The following is a 13975-nucleotide window of genomic DNA, read 5'->3' as shown; positions in this document are numbered from 1 at the left end:
GTAGGAGATTCAAATCTTTTTGCCTAGTTCAGTCAGTAAGTGTATGTACGTAAGGACTCTTGGAACTCTTTCAAAAGAGGAAGGCTTCAATAGGGCAGCAGTTGGCATGTTCTAATAATTATATGCTAATGAGCTGAGAGCAATTAAATTGCAGCAAAACCACCCTCAACTTTAACCCCAGGTGAAAGAGTGTTAAAGTTGGAGCAGGTTTCATGATGCCAGGGGCGCTTATAGAAGTTATCAATGGGCACCTTGATCATACTGTAACTTTTTGCGCTTTACACAATGTGCTTTAAGTTATGGCATCATCGAAAGTAACAGACATTCGGTGTTTGATGGTGGGGGCTAGGTGCCTCCATGCACTGGCTGAGGCCAGGAGGCAAGAGGAGCTGTAGCCTGCTCAGAAACAGCTGGCCAGCATTCATTCCCCCATGTGCAGGGAGCTCGAGGACTGTGCCCCCTCCCCACCAGTGCTAAAAAACACCAGTCTAAAAGAGTGTTTTTGCTATGCCTTCTTTTGGGCTCATCACTCTTAAGTCTTGGAGGTAAGATGGTTACATCAGGAAGAAAATATGATTGTCCATGATCACAAACCCATTTAAAATCACATGAAATGCTAAATCCTAACGTTATAAAGGGATTAACAATGAAACATGGTGTTTTCTCCCAGTATCCACCTCAGATACGTATTTTTTGTTCATGAATCCAACCACCAGCCAAGCCAAACAAACAGCTGAGTCACACAGGGTGTTTCCTATAAAACATCCTTAAAAGAAACAAGATGCAAGGATTTCTTAGGGTGGTATATTTTATTGGACCAACTATGTAGTTGGGATAAAAACAGACAAGAGTTTGAAGGAAGTCTTGAATTCAAAAGTGGTCTAATTTTATCCCAACTACAGAGGCAGTCCAATAAAAGATATTGCCCTAAGAATCCTTGCTTCTTACATAATTTTGGAACCATCATAGCTACAACATCTCTCTTCCAATAGATTAAAATAAAAGAGAAACATTATCTATTTTGTCAGACTCCATCATGCTCAATAGCAAATTGGATGAGGGTGGTAATGAAAACATGAGTTCCCAAAACTGGAGGTAACAACTACTAAGCTATTATGCACAATAAAATTAAGGACATGTGGAACCAGCTAAATGCTTCTCATTGTTATCCGCTTAAAAACAAACAAAATTGCTCATCGTGGTAACTGGAAAGGTTATTTAAAAGGAGGATTTAATTTTTGTGATTGTAAATACATCTGTGTTGCTGATTTCTGCACTTCAAAAATCCTTTAAGTCTCACAATTCATACTGTCTATACTAAAGCTACTTTAGTGTCAAAATTAAAGCAGTGTTCTTCCTCTGTATTGTGCCTAGCAGCAGCAGGCATGGTGCATCTAACCACAAGGCTGTCATAGGTCTGTTAAAGGTTAATGTTGTGTGAAATGATTTTATGATGAAATTATTATTATTACTATGTGAACAGATTAAATAGGACTTTCCAACAAGCTGGCGAAACTAGTCAGTATGGCTTATGAACTACAGTGTATCTATTAATTGAATGCTAAATTTCAAGGGCTGGATCTTGTATTCCTTGTGCATCCAGAGCCACTGTCAACTTCAGTAGGGGTTTTGGGATGAAGGATTGGGACACTGAATATGCATATGTGGTAAGCAGAGAAAATAAATTAATTGTGAGATGCTCCTGATAAGAGTCTGGGAGGACTGAAAAACCCAACCTTTTGGAGGGCTGCTGGCCACAGCCTGCCTGGGTTTACCTTCCTTCAATAACTACTTGGCTTGTATCTACAGCTCCAAAGTGGTCTCCCATCCAAGTATTAACTGGGCCAGTACTCCTCACTTTCCAAAATCAGACAAGACAAGATGTACTCAGTAGGACTGTGTGAAGCTTCACTCACTGATTCGATTCAGAGGAGATTCGGCTCGATTCAGCAGCCGAATCTCCAAATCTGAATAGAATCAGGAGGCCCGTTAATCTCTCCGAATTGAATCAGAAGCCTCCGATTCAATTCGGAGAGATTTGATGATTCGTACATAGACACAACTTTATATGATTTTTCTACATACCTTAAGGTACCAGGTGGCTCATGATCACTGAGATAGTGGGGCAGATGGCCCTTCCCATGGGAGTGCAGGGGGGTCCCCAGCGCACTTGGTGGCAGACCCAGAAGTGGACCAGATGTGCTTCTGGTCCATTTGCAGGTCCTCTGTGGAGCACGTGGGGGACCCTCTCCCCACGCCCCCTGGCTTGGTGACTGGTACCTCCTGGGTATGGGTTGGCACCTGGGGTCACCCTGCAGGTGATCACCGAGCCAGGGGGCCTCAGAGAAGGGTCCCCCATTGCTCAACGGCAGATCTGGAAGTGAACCAGGACTAATTCCAGTCTGCCTCTGGGTCCATGGCTGAGAATTTGGGGGGGGGGGCACTCCTGTGGGATGCTCCATCCACCCCACCATCTCAGTATTCACAAGCTGCACCTGGTACCTCGAGGTATGTAGAAAAAACATATAAAGCTGTTTCTATGGCAAAATCGCTAATTTTCCAAAGCAAAATCAAATCTTCAGATTCAGCCAAATTGATTTGGCAGTTATCCAAATCAGTGCATCGAATCTCTGTCCCCTGAATTGGGCTGAATCTGAATCGAATACAGCCTGCTTCACACACCCCTAGTACTCAGTCCAGTTTGGCCACTCTGATGGGGTTACGCTAGCTGAAGTTGACGCCCGTTTTGACTATATACGTGATACGAGGAGAATGAGAAACTGGGCCTGAAAGGGGCTGATGTTTACGCCATGGCAGCAGTATGTCCTGAGCACACCCTGCCAAAGCCATTAAACATGTGCTCAAATGATTGCCAGAATTAGGGCCACAGTATCTATGCAGAATTATACTTATCATTTCCAAATTTGACTGGAGAAAATGGTTGATAAAATGTTTCCCACCTACCATAAAGGTAACCTGAAAACAAAATTCTCTCTAAAAGCCAGTAACTAGCCTAGACTTCTTGAGTCACATGAACAGTCACACTGATTTGGAATAGATGAACATAAGAAGTGCCATACTGGGTGAGACTAATGGTCCATCTAGCCCACTATTCTGTCTCTGGCAGTGGCAGAAGTAGATGTTATACAGGAAGGGTGCATATGTATGAAATGCTTATTGTGGAATTGCCTAATTAGATCCACAGTAAAGCATCACTGGTCTACATGTGTGGATCTACTAGGTCTGAGTAAACTAATTAACTGCACTATAGCATAGCACTGCCAGATACAAGTACTATTCAATGGCAGAGTTATTTACTCCACTGCAACACAGGTGTAGATGTTAATGGGGCTGGCTGGGGCACAAGGGTGCTACATTATGGGGGCTGCCTACTGGCTAGCCCAGCACTCAAGCACCCTCATGCTCCTGCTAGCCCCTCTGCAGCACATAGAGCTGGTTTGGAGCTGTCCTGGGCTGGCAGGCTGATTATCCAGGCTCCCTGCTAGTCAGAGCTGCACTACCCAATGTGCTGCAGTCCCAGGTGCACAAGTAAACATTGCACTTGGGAGTGATAAACTCCGGTGCAAACTGTACTGGTGTTTATTGTGTCACATTAATATTCATGTGCAGTCCCACCCAGAGAGTATCAAAAACCAGATAGCTCTAGAGTGGCCTGTCCCTATTCAATATTGCCCTGGGCACCCACCAATTATTGGGTTACAGATGCCTGAGGAAATGTCTCCAACCATAGCCAATAATAGATCTATCATCCATGAATGTATCCAGCCCTTTTTGGAACCCAGCTATGTTATCTGCCTCCATAACCTCCATTCCACAAGTTAATTTAATGTTTCGTAAAGATGGACTTTACCTTACTTAGATATGAGCCAATATAAGCATCATTGCTTATGTCAATTAATTTAATAGATTTCATGGACATTAGGGGCTGGAAGGGACTTGTGAGATCATTGAGTCCAGCCTTCCTGTCATAGGCAGGAAGTCTGCTGGGGTCAAATGATCTCAGCATGATAAACATCCAGACACCTTGTGAATGAGTCCAGAGTAGGTAGTTGCACCACCTCTGGGGGGGAGCCTGTTCCAGAAGCTGGGCACACGGACCGTAAAGAAGTTTTTTCTTATGTTCAGTCTAAATCAGCTAGGAGTTTGTGGCCATTAGACCTTATTATCCCTTGAGGAGCCCTGGTGAACAACTGTTCTCCCAAGTCTCGATGCACCCTTCCCCCCTTATATACTTGTAGGTTGCCACCAAGTCCCCCCTGAGCCTTCTCTTCTCCAGGCTGATGAGTCCAATGTCCACCAGCCTCTCCTCATAAGGCTTGCCCTTTTGGCCTTTGATTGGGTGGCTCTCCTTTGGACTCTCTCAAGCTTATTCACATCCCTCCTGAAGTGGGCGGCCCAAAACTGGACGCAGTGCACCAGCTGTGGCCTCACTAAGGCCGAGTAAAGTGGGAGGATGATGTCCCTGGTTTTACTCGAGATGTATCGAAGGATACGTGCCAGAGTTTGGTTTGCTTTGCCAGCTATGGCATTGTATTGGTGGCTCATATTTACCTTGTGGTCAGTCAAGACTCCCAAGTCTCTTTCGGTTGTGGTGCTAGTGAGTGCAGCACTGCTGAGCCTGTAAGTATGCTGCTGGTTTTTGCTCCCAAGGTGGAGTACCCTGCACTTCTCTATGTTGAAGGCCATCAGGTTTTAGTCCACTGACCTTTTGACTGTGCCCAGGTCAGCCTGTAACCCCAGTCTGTCTTCCAGTATGACTGCTTTCCCCCATAGTTTAGTGTCATCTGTGAACTTTGCCAGCCCGCACCTGATGCCCAAATCCAGATCATTAATGAACATGTTGAAGAGTACTGGCCTAAGTATTGAGCCTTGAGGGATGCCACTGGTTACCTTGCACCATGTTGATTCACTCCCATCAACTACTACTCTTTGGGTCTGACCCTGTGGCCAGTTCCCCAGCCATCAGACCGTGTGATGGTCGAGGCCACGGCTCCCCAGCTTAACCATGTAATGGTCTACATTAATGGTTCTTAATCTTTTTAGACTCAAGACACCCCTCCAAAACTTTTCAGCATTTAGTGGCATCCCATTCCAAAAAATAACCTAAATATATTATTCATATAATAAACTTTATAATTCTATTATGGTATTAAATGATTAGATCAGTGTTGCTCAACATTTTGGCCCTGTGGGTAACAGGAGTAGTGCAGGACTAGCCCACAGGTCAGATACCTGCTCCACACACCCAGATGGGGATTGGGTGCTGCCCAGTTGGGCCCTGTGCCACTTCAGCCCAGCCCTTGTACCTGAATTTGTCCTTATGCCACCAGCCTCTGGCTTCTTTACTTTTCATTTCATCCGGGAAGAGCACAAACCAACTGCTGAAACTTCCTTAGCCTGATGAAGGGTTTTTTAACCCAAAAGCTTGCTTAATAACTATTTTCCAACTATTTGGGTTGGTCTAATAAAATATATCAAATTCACTTAAGGAACCTTGTCTGCCTGTGTCCTTAGACCAACGTGGCTACAACCTAAACCCCTGCGTCCTCATGCCACCTACATCTGATCCCTCTGCACCCAGACCAGGCTCTATGAAAATGGATCAGGCCCTACATGATCTAGATCTGGCCCCATGATGCCTTGGCCAGCCCCTACACCACCCGGATAGGACCCTGTACCACCTTGGTCCGGCTCTACGCACCCAGATTGGACCCCAAGTGTTTGGATGAGGCCAGGAATTGCTTCAGACCTGATGCATGTACTGGCTCTAATGATCAGGTCTGGAAATTTGGCAGCAGCAGAGCACACTGCCACTACTCCTTTCCTGCCACATTTTCAGTCCCATAGGGAACCCTGGATGACATAGTTGCATGGGTTAGGGTAGAGCACCCCTGCATTAGATAATTGTATTTATATTACAGTCAGTACTTCAGATAGGATTGGGGTGGCACAGGCAGTAAAACGCACAGTAAACACCCCAGAGGCTGCAAGCTCAAGGCTAGAGCAGAAGTGCTCACAGGATGGCCTGTCAAATTCCAGTGAAATCTGTGATTTCTGCTAAATACCTTGTTACACAAGGACATGAAAAAGGAAGGACCCCTTCAGGGTGCTGGCAGAGGTGGTTCCCCTAGTTCTGCCTGGCCCAGTGCATGTTTGCTTCCCAACATAAGTGGAGTTCCCCACACATGGATCCAGATCACTGGTGGGGATCAGGAATCACTAGGCCAAGTTCTTTTCTCTATTACCCTAGGGAAATCCCCTTTGAACTCCAGCCCTGGGGTCATAAGGGTCAGGGTCTGGGGACACCCAACCAGCAGGGACGATGTGCTGGGCTGCACATGCAGCATGTGGAGAGTGCTGAGGGGGTAGGATGGGCATGCCAAGTGGGTGCTATATTGAAGTCACAGGCATGGGAAACAGGCACAAAGGGAAGGTGGGTCTGTATTACATTATGCAGGCAGGTGCACTGCTTCTGCTACAGCTCTTCCCCATTTGGATCTGATGCGCCTCTTGAAAATCAAGGGCAGTTTCACCTTGCAGTGGCAGTGCCAGCATCATGGCACCCCTGGCAGGTTGCCACAGCACTCTGATGAGTGGCACTGTTCTATACGATTCCAAAAATATAATGGATATCATAACTGTATTGAGTTATAATAGGAAATGGATTGTACAATGAATAGGCATCTGGCTGGGGTCATCTGACCCCAGCACTCTTTCCTGCCTAGGCAGGGGGTCAGACTCGATCTGTTGAGGTCCCTCCAACCCTAGCATCTATGAATCTATGAGTTAAGTAGCCTGTGCCCCATGTGGGTGAAATGATTGTTGCCCTTACAAAATATGACAAACATGAAGATTGATAAGGAAATGTACAGGCTAAATTTTCCCATAGTACCTCTTCTTTAAAAGACAAAAAATTAAATGGTGAAATATTTAAAGTAGTCTTGTTCAGTTGATGTAAAGATCCTAACCCTTGTAGATATTATTATTCATGGATGGTAACTCAAATAAGTGGTTCCACCACAGTTGGTGGGCCCAGTGGTGACGCAGATCTGCTTCTCAACTTCTAGGTATTAAAACCCAAGTTTAACAAAGCATTTGAGCATGGACTTAACTTCAAGCATGTGCTGATGTCAAACTGAAGTCTGAAAGACTTACGCTGGCACTTCGTTGCTGAAGAAGGATGGTTTTAAGTACACGTTAAATTAGGCACATGCGTAAGTGATTTACCAAACAGTAGTAGAATTTGACCAAATGGGACTACATGAGTGAGAATGCTGGCCATTTAGTTACATGTTTTCATGAACTAAATCCTAGTGAAATCCACAGGTGAAATCCTAGTCCTGTTGGAGTTGACAGCAAAACCTCTGTTGATGTTAATAATGGCAAATTTTCAACCAAAGATATTTCCCTCACCTCTATCAGCATTCAACAAATGAGAATATCATCCATGGCTTCATGGTGGGAACTGGGATACAAAATAACCTGTCTCACTTTTCACTCCCATTTAGCCTGAACCCAACAATGTTTTTCTCAAAGTATTTTAGAGCAAAGGACAAAGAAACAACTTTTAGTATGTTTGTTGACCTGTAAACTACTGTGAAGTGTCTGGAAGTATTTGCTTCTCTTTTCCAGTTAAAGGAATGAGCTATTAAATAATTGCTAGTTTGAGATAGCAACATAGACCATTGGAAAAGCTCAATGTAGACCAGATTGTCGATGTCAGGGGAATTTCAATACGGTGATGACATAACCACAATATATTCCATCTTTTCCTTTTAATGTAACGACACATTTGTACACCGCATGTTGACATGCTGCATATGCCCATGCATCTCTTTATAAACGTGTCTTTTTTACATCATTTTAACAAATCATTTCTGCTGTTGAATCTGTTTGTATAAACAACACTCCACTTAATAATATGTACATAAATGCATATATTTACACACACCCATTTATAAAGTGGCAAACAAATATGAAAAAAAAATGGCAGCGAATGAAACAGAAAACATGATGCTTTCTTTCTTTTGCGCTTTTTTTGGTTGGTTGCTAACTATACACATAGGAAAAAATACCAGTGAATCCCAGTCAACGTATTGACCAAACAGTGGGGAGGATGCTTTATAGCATTGTCAAGTCATTGAAAATGTATATGGCATGCTTTGCTTCATAAGTAATAGATGTGCAGCCAACACCAAACATGCACTTTGCAAGTTGTTGGAAGAAAGGGCCTTGCACATCTGTGTTGCCAATTGTGCTATAAGATTAAATGGTGATTTCCTGGAATATGGGAAGTCTAATGCACTGGAATGGGCAGTCCATATGGGTAACAAAGTTCACCTATATATCATGCTTTCTCCCAGCAGTACATCTCAGCAATGTATATCCAAAGAATCTCTCTTATGCATTATTTATGTCTCTGAAATAAAGATTAGAGCAGGCATTGAGTGAAACACCTTAAGTAAATGCTCATCCCATTTCAGAAAGACCGCTAGGACAAAGCTATCCAAAGAAATGTCATGATTTCGTGCAAATGGAGAGAAGATCCAGTAATAGGTTAGAAAAACCATATCAACCTTTATAATGAAGGGCAAAATTCTGGTCTCATTAGAGTCTATAGCAAAACTCCAATACGACAATATTTTGCAATGAAAACTTGAAGCTTATACTCTGAAATACAGATGGCTGTATCGATCAGTTGTGCAGTGCTTGCTCAGGCAAAATAATTAACTGCACTCTTTCTTACAGGAAATACTAAAATCCATTGTCATGAATGGCAAGAAAAATACTTAGCTATTTAGGGACCAAAAACCTGAACTTCCTTGTATCTCTTATATCTGCTAAAGAATGGCCACTAGACAGACCCATGGGGATTCTTCACTTATAGCTTAAAAAGCATGAGATGAACAACTTACTACACTACATTCAGCTGGACATCTGATTAAGAAAACACCCATGACAGTTGGATTGGCTGTTTAATTATGTTGCAGCCATAGCTACCAAGGGAGCAGGGGAAGCAGTGTGTGTGTGTGTGTGTGTGTGTGTCTATGTCTATGTCTGTGTGTATGTATATTAACATTTAATATTTTTAAATAAATCTACAAGAGATGGGACCTTCTCCTTTAAGCTGTTATATTTTATGCTGAATTGAATGTAGTATATCTTGGATTTTTTCAGTATGACGGGAAGCCAGACAAACAAGAAACATTGCTTTAGCTTGAACAAATTTGACAACAAGTTTCCCTTGAACTTTTGCAACATGCCTGAAAACCCACCAAACACTCTGTAGCTAGTACATTCTTCTTTTAACATACCAGAAACAAAAATCATCCTCATGGGAGAATGAGTTAAAAGACATGCATATACTCCAAATGGGGATTTACAGCCAAATTAAGCTAATGAAAATAACACATGCTAAACAAAAGGGAGGCAAAAATGGAGACACGAGCAAAGATTTAAAACCTCACATGGACAATTTTAAGATTCATTGTGAGCTTTTAAACAATCCAGAGAGCAAAAAAGAATTTTTAATTGATGGGTTTGAAAATAACAGAAACAAGAATGTATTTAACTTTGTGGGTTTTCCAATTTAAAGTCTAGTTTAAATCCACTGAAGTTAATAGATTGAATTTCACTGAATTATATGGGTCAGGCGCTTGAGTAGATTAATTGAGTGGGTCAGGTCCTTGGAACGTATGAAGCACAGCAGTTGACCCGGGGAGTATAATCATCTGTTTAAGTCAAGTCAGTATGTTGTTTTCAAGTGACTGACCTGTGAAGCCTACAGACACATGTATAGACATATATGTGTGTGTATACACATATGTATACACATACATATATGTGTGTGCATATTGTATATGTGTGTATATATCTATATGCTACAGGTCAGTTATTTATAATATGTATACGTGTGTGTGTATGTATACACACATATATAAATTTATATAGGATATTTAAAATGATCTAGGTTCTTTGAGGAAACATCACATCTCCACTCAATGTATCTGAGTGACCCCTGGGTTTAAGACAGATCATTAATAGATTCTGTGATGCCTCCAGACAAGCCAAACAAATTTATTTCGGGGCTTCTTTTTTTTTTTTTCCTATGTGTATATTAGACATCAGAATCAAATTACGGCTTTATGTGTACTTACAAGTAAATGCTGGATTCATTGCCCCCAATATCAGGCGACTGGAGTTTCTGCACGAGTATAACAATTATGCCAATGAAGAGAACAAAGTTTATCTGGGAGGAGAAAAAAAAAATAAAAAAAAGTGAAAGGCTGTCTGGATTTATGGGGAGACTGCTACTAGCCATGCTGTACTTCTACTGTATAATAGGGCAAAGATGGCAGAGACCAGCTGGATTTGCAACCTTACTCCTTCCCATCTGTGCCGCTGGGGCCCTGAAGAACTGACTTGGGGAGGCTTGTAAGAGTCTTAGGCTATGGACATAACTTTTTTATTGCCCTGTGACTAGGCATCATAAGTACAAGCCTTCTTCAGGCTTGTCCACACAGTTACCATGGATAAGTATTAATCATCATCAACCGCTGCAAGTGAAATACAGGCAATACTTGGTTTGCAAGGGCTTAGTCTTTCCCATGAGCAGTTTCAGCTCCTATTTACACTCAGCACCACAGAATTAGGCTCCGGGTGTGTGAAGAAAAAGGTGGTGTTGGGGCATGTAGGTGGGTTTTCCTTATCACACGTGCCCTACAACAATATTAAGTCCACTTATACATGTAGGCAGGAGAGGCCACCCCAGTGGTCCCATCTCAGAAAGGGGTATAGTGGTGCAAAATGGTTATTAAAGGAGAAATTATCATAGTTTCCAAAGGGCAGGGAGGTGTTTGTGAGAGGGCTGTTGGCTATAGCCCTGGGGGGCTGCATGGATGCAACACTGAGGGGGGCAAGAAACACAATTTTATTTATGCTAAAAGAAACAGTTTTTCATGGGGAAAAAAGAAACCTGAAACAAAATAAACATGGACAACTTTCAAATATACCTCTTCCAATGAGATTTTTTTTTTTTTTTAATATCCTTCAAAATTGAACCATTTTGGAGAAATGTATCGATTTGGATGAAGCGGCATTTTTTTGGACCCAAATAAATGTGGTAGAAATATTGCAACCAGCATTACTCAGTGCATCATCTTGGCAGTGCCCATCACTGGATGTCTTGGCCACGAATTAGGATTCTCTCTTTGTTGTAAAACCCCAAGAGAGGAGGGTGGGAGGACTGTAACTACGCCATCCCCCTAGCATCTGATGAAGCTGTTGCCTATGCAAGCTCATGCCTTTCTGGACCAGCTCGTCTCTAAGGTGCCAGCCCGCCCTTCTTTCTGCCTGACTGCAAACTAACAGGGCTAACCACCTCCCCTAAAGTGAAACCCTCAGAGTGACATCATGACCCTTTGGTTTTATTTTATACACCTTAGCATTCATTATTATTTTGGGTCTGCCTTATTCTCTGAACGTGTTTCCACATACCTGGATCTCAGAAGAGACATCGGACTAGGGCAGCAAGTAGTTTAACCCCATATCCTGGCTTCAGATATGGATCCTGTTAATTTGACAACTTAAGGCCAAAACTGACCCATAGATCATTTTGTCTGACCTCCTGTATATCAGCCAAGCACAGGGCAGAGTGGAGGAGGGCTGTTACAGCATCCAAGGTGCCCCAACAGTTGCAGCGACCTTGGGACGGACCTGACCTGCATATCACAGGCCACCTCAGTCCATGCAGTTTCCTCCATACAGAGCCCAGTAATTCAGGTTTAATTCAAGCAAATGTTCCAGCAAGACATCCAGTCTGGACTTTGAGGCATGAAGAGATGGAGGATTCATCACTTCCCTTTTGCTAACTTGTTCCAGTGAGTATTTATTTATAAAGGAGATGTACATGACTGACTATGTGCAGCTAGAATATAGACACTGATACAAAGGTGTTTTGCAAAGCTTGGGAAGGGGGCTAGCTGGGTACACCTAGGGAGAAGAGCAGCATATCCTTTTCAGTTTATTTAGGTATGGAAAAAATACCTCTTCCCTGGCTATATAATAATTTGATGTGTCCTTAGCTAACATTCAGTTCTATCTCGTATATGAAACCCTGGAGAAATATCTCCTCCAAATGGCACTTACCATTATTGATCCAACCACAGGACCCTTGATGACCCACCACAAGGCTGTGTTATCGTTCATGTCCCAGCAGCTAAAATAATGATGAAGAAAACCAGGGCAGAGGTAAGAGAGAGAAAGCAAAAAGATGCAACTAGAAGAACCAGCAAACTGATGTTTTTTTTTTCCCTTGGGGAGTGTATCATAAGGGGAAAAGAAAGTCTTGAAACCCAAGCATAGGACTTGGATCCCAGACAGTGTGTCACAGAAAAAGACATCCTGCAAAGCCATAGCTAAGGTACGTCAGGCAAGATCCTAACCAGCCTTTATGTTGTCCCCACTTAGGTGCTGTCACACCTAAAATGTGGGTGTCCTTGGCCAAGCAGAAGAAGACTAAGCCAAAGTGTAAGCTTAGGCTTCCTGGACAAACCTAGGCAGTTATAAAAGGTGACTCCCACTGTTAAGTTCCTCATCAAGGAAGTGGATTCATGTCCGGGTGCCCACATAGAAGCATCATAGAGAGAATGAGCTTCTAGAGGCTGGGTGCTCAACCCTGTATGAAAATCAAGCTTTTTTAAAGGTGATTAAAGAATCACTGGTCCTGTTAAAAAACTGGACATACCAAATTACCTAAAATCATTGGTCACTTTTAGAAAATCTTGGCTCATAAGCCTAAATCCCATCCCCTCTACAGAATGGAACCTGCCAGGATCTTGCATAGCTGAGTCTTGCTTTCAAGGCCTGCAAGAAGAGCTGGTCCAAGCAGAATTGGCACCCTAGGCAAGCTGTGTACCTTGGCGCCCCCACCACTTCCAATGTAGTAGAAAATAAGAAGTCTAGAATTAACTTTTACATGTGCATATTTGATATTCAAAACGAACAATAAAACAATAAAAACAAAAATCTTTTAATCATTGTTTCACATGTTTCATTAATCCCAACACAATTGTACTGAAAAAAATCTACCAGAATGTATTATAATACATGTACAATTAAAAGAAAATTCTCATGAAGATTTGTGAAAAAATTAGAGCTTGGCTTTTCATGCTTTCAGTTTCTGTTATTTAGAATGATGTTCCTGTTATTTTGTCCTGCATATAATTTTGGCACCCCCTCCCCCAAATTTTGGTGCCCAAGGCAACCACCTAGTTCACCTAATGGTTGGACTGGCCCTGCCTGTGAGGAGAATATGGGCATGGATTAACAGTAATTTGAAGTGTTCACGTGTGTCATTCAGTGGCTAAGAGTTCATTCATCTACAAATAACGTGCCAAAATGTATATTAGGTACAAGCACTTTGGTCCAACTTTGGTGATCCCTGTAGAATGGGAGGGATGGAAGAAGTATCAACAGGTCTCCCTCTTAGAAGCAAATGGTATATATAGACCAAATTGGAATTAAAAACATTAATGCAAAAGCAGCAAGAGTGTAAATACCACCTCGAGGGCCATACTACCATGGAAGTCTGGCTCTCCCCTTGATCAGAAAATCAATGCTACCACTGTGATTTCTGATCTCAGTTACCATGGGGTAAATCTGGAATCACATCATGGACTTCAACAGTATTACTGTATTAACAGACACCAAATTTTACTTCCACAGAGCCAATGCACTTGTCCCCTTAAATGGATGTGAATGGGGAGTTGAAATCATTGGGGCTTTGCCAGTTCTGTATGGGGTTAAGTGAGAGGCCATTCAAATTGATCCCTTAGCTGCTTAAATGGGACTGAGGTGGATTTCAGCTGCCCACATCCCAAAAAGCAATTCAAAATGTCTCTGGACCAGCAGCCAGAAATCTCATTAAGTACCTGAATTCATTAGTCCCTGAACT

At 42.5% G+C, this 13975-nt stretch overlaps 1 protein-coding gene across 4 annotated transcripts in view; it reads right to left on the bottom strand.

Annotated features, from left to right (window-relative positions):
- ADCYAP1R1 (ADCYAP receptor type I) overlaps nucleotides 1-13975 on the bottom strand; it is a 220816-nt gene that overhangs the window by 33657 nt on the left and 173184 nt on the right. For all 4 annotated transcript variants that reach the window (XM_059729227.1, XM_059729228.1, XM_059729229.1 and 1 more), the window contains exons 11-12: nucleotides 12169-12238; nucleotides 10179-10270 (exon numbers count right to left, since the gene is read on the bottom strand). In XM_059729227.1, coding sequence (XP_059585210.1) covers nucleotides 10179-10270; nucleotides 12169-12238 — 162 coding nt within the window. The remainder of the gene's footprint in view (nucleotides 1-10178; nucleotides 10271-12168; nucleotides 12239-13975) is intronic.

Source organism: Alligator mississippiensis, chromosome 5, assembly GCF_030867095.1.
Source record: "Alligator mississippiensis isolate rAllMis1 chromosome 5, rAllMis1, whole genome shotgun sequence".
Taxonomy (NCBI): domain Eukaryota; kingdom Metazoa; phylum Chordata; order Crocodylia; family Alligatoridae; genus Alligator; species Alligator mississippiensis.
The sequence above is the reverse complement of the archived record's forward strand: the minus strand, read 5'-3'. Positions and strand labels throughout refer to the sequence as shown.